Source organism: Pinus tabuliformis, chromosome Q (assembly GCF_031772625.1).
Source record: "Pinus tabuliformis cultivar Carrire ecotype Pingquan chromosome Q, CPIR1, whole genome shotgun sequence".
NCBI lineage: Eukaryota > Viridiplantae > Streptophyta > Pinopsida > Pinales > Pinaceae > Pinus > Pinus tabuliformis.
Window position 1 is genome coordinate 637,754,923 of NC_142296.1, and position 5,972 is coordinate 637,760,894.

Here is a 5,972-nt window from a genome sequence, read left to right on the forward strand (position 1 = left end):
GAGAAAATTGTATGCACTCCCAACCCTTGGGATTTTCCTGAGACCACCTCACCCAGATCCAAAACCTTCCAGCAATCAAAAGCTCAGCCAAGAATGAATCCCATCACACCATGGCTATCCATAAATGGAAAGAAAAGGTTGAAACCACTATCAAACCAAGTAAAATCCATGCCAGTGGCAACAAATGAACCAAGTACACACATGCATGTACCATGCATGCAAAAACTAGCGAGGAAATATTATATGCAACTCGATACCTGCAAGTAATACCACTATAGTTGTTTGATCCAACTCTTCCTTGCTTGATCCTTGCTTTCCTTTGCTTTCTTTGTCCTTCATTTTCTTGTCCTTGCTTTCCTTTGATTGCTTGATTTCTTCCTGCTCTTAGTGCTCTTCTCCTCTCTGAAAACCAATTCCAAAACTAAATTGACAAGAGGCTCAACTAAAAAAAAGATGTGAACTAATCCTCAGAACATATTTTATTATTGAGGCCTCTAATTTCTTCATTTTCCCTCTATTTTCCTTCAATTTCCTCCTCATGCAAACTGTGATCTTTCATCTCCCTTTTCTCATATTTTCCTTTATTCTCATAAATAAATGCCAATAATTGCCTTTTCCAATTTCCTTAGCCATAAAAAACAACAAGTGATGCCCACTAGGATGTTTTTCCCAACATTCAACTTCAAATATGTGTCCCATGACCTTGGTATTATTTTTCCTTTATTAAATTTATTACATGAACTTTTAACCTGGGGTCGTTACATTGCATACACCCATATTCATATATGCAAGTGTAATCCTCAATTTTCATCCTTTTATTCTTCCTTTCTGATTTGATTATCTACACTAATCACATAAGTCACACCCTTTTACATTGCCTTCCTCAAGGTAGAATTTCCAAAAAATGACTCTCCTTTCCAAGGAAGCCTTGTTTCACACATAGTTGTTCCATTCCATGCAACATATCCATTTATCCAAAGTTAAATTCATTCAGTACTAATATTACCAAACATAACCAACATGTTCTTTATCTTGCTCCAAAATCATCTTTGTGGTGTATTTCTAGACCTCCAGGCCTAGTGTTTGAACCATAGCTCCGATACCAATGAGTAACACAACACAATTATTAGAAATTAAAATTTATAAATATAGCTAAATTTAAGATAAGGAATGAAAATATACAGACCTTGATACATAATTTCTTTGCTATGGTCTCATTGTTTTGTATAAGTCCCAAACCTTTAATCTACCCTAAGGAGAATCATGAAGTTATGAAAATTCTTTGTTCAAACTTATTTTATAATATCACCTTCATCTTCATCTCTTCAAGATATTTCCAATGATATACATTTTACTTCATTATAAGCTCTAGGAAAAAATTTATGGCCCTCGGAAGATTTTACAGTTTACATCCCATCAACATTTGTATAGCTAACAATGAACGCCTTTGACCGAGTTAACCATCGTTTTCTTGTAAATGTTTTGGAAAAATTTGGTTTTGGAGTAAGATTTATCAATTGGATCTGGGCCTGTATATCGGATCCATGGATCGCTCCTTTAGTTAATGGTAGATCTGCAGGTTTCTTCAAAGCTACAAGAGGACTAAGGCAGGGCTGCCCTTTGTCCCCTCTGTTGTTTGTTATTCAAGCGTCAGTCCTCAGCTTTCATCTAAACAAAAAAATGCAAGAGCAAGAGATCCCGGGGATCTCCATAGCAAGGGGAGTTCAAAATATAAACCACGCCCTATTTGCAGATGATACTCTGCTTCTTGGAGCAGCTTCGATCCTCTCAGCCAGAAAATTCAAAGAGGCTCTTGATGAGTACTGTATCGAGTCTGGAAGCAGCCTCAACAAGGGTAAGTGTCACACTTACTGCTGGAACACCCCCCCCTCTCTGATTATTTCCCTCTCTAGATGCCTTGGATTTGTCGCCACTTCAGATTGGACATCGTTTAAGTACCTGGGATTGCCAATTTTTCTCAAACGCCCCTACAGCAGGGATTGGCTGCCACAGGTAGAGAAATTTAAAAACAAGCTTCAGGTATGGGGGATTAACTGGTTAAACATGGCTGGAAGGACAACTCTCATAAAAGCTGTTCTTAGCAGCCTCCCTCTATATCAGTTCTCAGTGCTTCTTGCGCCCAATGGTATTCTTCAGAAAATGGAAAAGCACATCAGATATTTCTTTTGGAAAGGGGGCAAACACAATGAAAGGAGATTTCCGCTGGTAAAATGGGAGATGGTCCTCAAACCTCTGTTGGAGGGAGGGCTCAATATCAAGAAACTCCAACTGCAGAATATAGCAATGAGTGGTAAGCTTCTCTGGAGACTAATAGCGCCCAACCCTGGCTGGGCACAGTTAGCAATCTGGAAGAAATACTTCAAAGGCATGCGTTCGAGATGCTTAGATGGGCCACCTCCGCAAGGAACCACGCCTTTCATCAGTCTCTGTTCCAAAGCAGCCTCGCTAATTCGATCCAGAGCCTATTGGATTCCCGGGAATGGAAAAAAATAAGTTTATGGACAGACTGAATTATGGACAGAGACCCAATTGGAGACTGCCCAAGCGTGACAGCATTAAAAAACTGGATGATGGCTACAGGGAAAAGCAAACTGTGGGACATTACAGCTTGGAATGGAGCGCAATGGGCGGGCTGGAAACTGTTGGACCTGTCGTCAGACCTCCAGCAGGAAGCCAACCATCTCTGCGGCCTGTTGAACGGAATTGCACCCATGCACAGTCGCAAGAAAGATAGGCGAGGCTGGGGCGATCGGTCTGCTGGTTATTCTGTCGCCCAAGCCTACGCGCAGCTAGACTCAACTCCAAACGTGCCACCCGATCCGGCCCCGTGGAAGGCCATCTGGGAAATCACATCGCTGCCCAAAATCGATTTCTTCTGTTGGCTTTTATGCCACAGAAAAATCTTAACAGAGGACAAACTTCAGAGGCGCGGTTACTATGGCCCTTCCCGATGCTCCTTGTGCCAAGATTCAGAGGAAAATGCCACGCACCTTGTCCTCAATTGCAATTTCTCCATGTAGGTCTGGAGAGAATTGATGGACGACTGGAACCCCAGATTCGAGATCCCTACCACTATAACAGGACTATTTGCCACTTGGAAAAATAGCTATCCTGGACCCTCTCCTAAAAACAAATTGATCAAAGCAGCCTGGTCATCACTACTCAAAATTTGCTGTTGGCAAATATGGTTAGAGCGAAATGGTAGAATTTTCAGAGGTATGCAGCATAATGCCAAGACAGTTGCAGCCAAGGTAAAGAGCCAAATAAAAGAATGTTTGGGAGAGCAAAAGGATGACTCGAACCTCAGCCAGATAGACATAGATTTGGGGTTCTCCCTGGACCTGCAATTTCGACAAAAAATCAGAAGCATGGACCTCCCTGAGGAATGGCAAATCAGGGGAAAAGACAGTGAGGATTTTCAGAACTGGGCTCCCAATCAAAAGGCACACTCCCTATTCTTTGACGGGGCAGCAAAAGGAAATCCGGGTAATGCTGGAGCAGGAGGAGTTATCAAAAACACCGATGGAGTATCGATCCTTCAGTTTGCCTGGGGTTTGGGAATCAATTCCAGTATCCAAGCTGAGGCATTAGCCCTCTTCCAAGGACTTAACCTGCTCTTGAAGCTGGAAATCAAGGAGGCAATAATTTTTGGGGACTCTGAAGTGATCATAAAAACCATGGTGACCAATTCTATTCCACGGGACCTAAGATTAGCAAGGTTGATCCAAAGAATCAGAAGCATGACGAAGCAATTTCAAAATCTGAAATACTTTCACGTGCTGAGAGGCAACAACAAAGAAGCAGATCTTGAAGCCAACAAAGCAGCACAACTCACGGCTGGGGCAATGAAAAGTGACGGGGAAGAAACCTGGGTTCCAATCCCTTAAACCTCTACAGTAAATATGTTCTTTTGTTTGATTTTGAATCTGTTTGTTTGTATATTTAAACTTGGGCAAATAGCAGAAATAAATTCTCTAGATAATTCCAAAAGGAACTGGAAGTGGAACTCAAGCTTCTCAGTATCTCAGAAGGACGAATCCAACTGGATCGAGCCTATTGTAATCAGAAAATTGGCATTCAGACTGTTCCAATAATATATTCCATAACCGTTCTTGTTAAAAAAAAAACATTTGTATAGCTAACACATGGAAGTCTTGCAATGTGACCAACATAATACGCCATATCACCAAGTAATTGATGAGCCTCATCATTGGGTAATTATATGGGCCTTAATTTGCCTCCTATCTTAGTCAAACCAACTTTTCTCACAACTTATTACATGTTTTTGATTATATTTTGTTTATGAGATGAGTTAGAGTTGGATATTATGCCTAGTGGACTAATATGCATTGAATGCAGGATTGAAGGAGAAAATCAAGGAATTTTTGCAAATACTAAGGTTAAAACTCGAATGGGACAAGGGAGAGGGATTGTAGGAGGTAAATCCTCCTCATTTACTTATCCCCCATTCGAATATTCCTCCATCCATCACACCAGCTCGGAGTGCAAGCAGCCAAGCCATGAGGATTAGAAGGCAGCCGAGAAAGTGAGAGAAAAAGAGCTAGTTTATCTCGAGTTCAGGAGTCGAGCCTCCCTGATTTTAAGGAATTCGTTGGGGACTTCAGTTGTATAAGTAGAGAGGCCTAGAGCCTCATTAGGATTTGAATTTTTGTTGTAAAACTCTAAGCTATTTTTGAGCTCCAGACTTGTGAAATTTTTATTGATGTAATTTTTTGTTTTGGTAATAAGAATGAGTTTTGTTTTGAGCCAGCACTGAGTTAACTCAAAGGGTTGAAGCTCTTGGGTTAGGGCCCAACCCTAGCAGCCAAGGCTCCTCTTTCTTGTATATGTATGTTTAGTTTAGTTTCATAGCTTCATTGTTAATTTGCTTTTAGATGCATTTCCATTGCAAGTAGTGTAGATTGGATTGGTTGTTTATTAGTTTGCTTCCATTTATGCCTTACTTCAGTAGCAGGTTAGCAGGGATAAAAATAGCACCAAAAGGTTGTCAGCAGGTGTCTCAGCCTCACTTCCTCCCTCTGGGATCATGACTTGAGGAAGGGACCCTTATGCAGCCCCAAAAACACAGATTTCCATTTATTTTGTAATATTTGGATTTTGTTGTCTTTAAATTAGTATTTGGTCAGTTTTGAAAAGTAGGAATCCATTGTGATCTTTTCCATCTTCATTTTTGCAGTATATCTCATCCATGCTTTCATTCCTTTCAGCAACTTTCCTCGTGCATAATGTAGGCAGTTAGTTCATTAATTCTGCTTTTCTAGTTTATGAGAATGTTTCTTGTTTACATAGATTTTTAGAAAATATACATGTTTTATGCAGAGTAGGTGCTTCAGGAGGAGACAAAGACTTCATAGCCAGCAACCACCTTCCACTCCATTCACCATAGCCATCCCTTGTTTTCACCATCACCTTCACTAGTTTTCATCATTTTTCATAGAAATTCTTCCAAGCACATTGAGCGAATCCAACCATCTCCTATATTTGTTGTTGACTTATGAGTGATCCTAGACCTTCTCCCACTCCATTCCACCCATCAACCACATTTCCTAAGCCTTCCATCACCTCCAACGCCTCACATTTTTCTCTTGGTTGTACCCTGTAGGTTTACAGGGAATCCTATAGGTTTCTAGCACATCCTATAGGTTTTCCTGAAATGGCCTGTTTTGAGGCCGAATTGAGGGAAAACCTCTAATAAGTCACCAAAATCCTCCCAAGGGTTTCCCACACCATCCAACCATCTCCTAACCCTTCCAACCATCCTCAAACATCCTTAATTCAGTTGCCACATCACCAAAAGAAATTAGTTTGCATACATGATTTTGCATGAAAAGACAAAAAGACAAAAAGAAGATTTATTTCAGTCTCTTTACTTGCACATTAGTGATGTTTGATGCTTCTTACTTATATACTTAGATAGTAGCATTTGGTTC

The 5,972-nt window shown here is 40.6% G+C and overlaps 2 protein-coding genes across 2 annotated transcripts; both read left to right on the plus strand.

Moving 5' to 3' along the window:
* Positions 1–2,534: 2,534 nt before the first annotated feature.
* LOC149221084 (uncharacterized) lies at positions 2,535–3,041 on the plus strand. The gene has a single exon (XM_089387316.1). It carries the CDS (start codon positions 2,535–2,537, stop codon positions 3,039–3,041), a length of 507 nt encoding a protein of 168 aa, XP_089243442.1.
* A 15-nt stretch (positions 3,042–3,056) lies between these two features.
* LOC149221085 (uncharacterized) lies at positions 3,057–3,908 on the plus strand. The gene has a single exon (XM_089387317.1). The coding sequence runs from the start codon at positions 3,057–3,059 to the stop codon at positions 3,906–3,908; it is 852 nt and encodes a 283-aa protein (XP_089243443.1).
* The last annotated feature ends 2,064 nt before the right edge of the window (positions 3,909–5,972 follow it).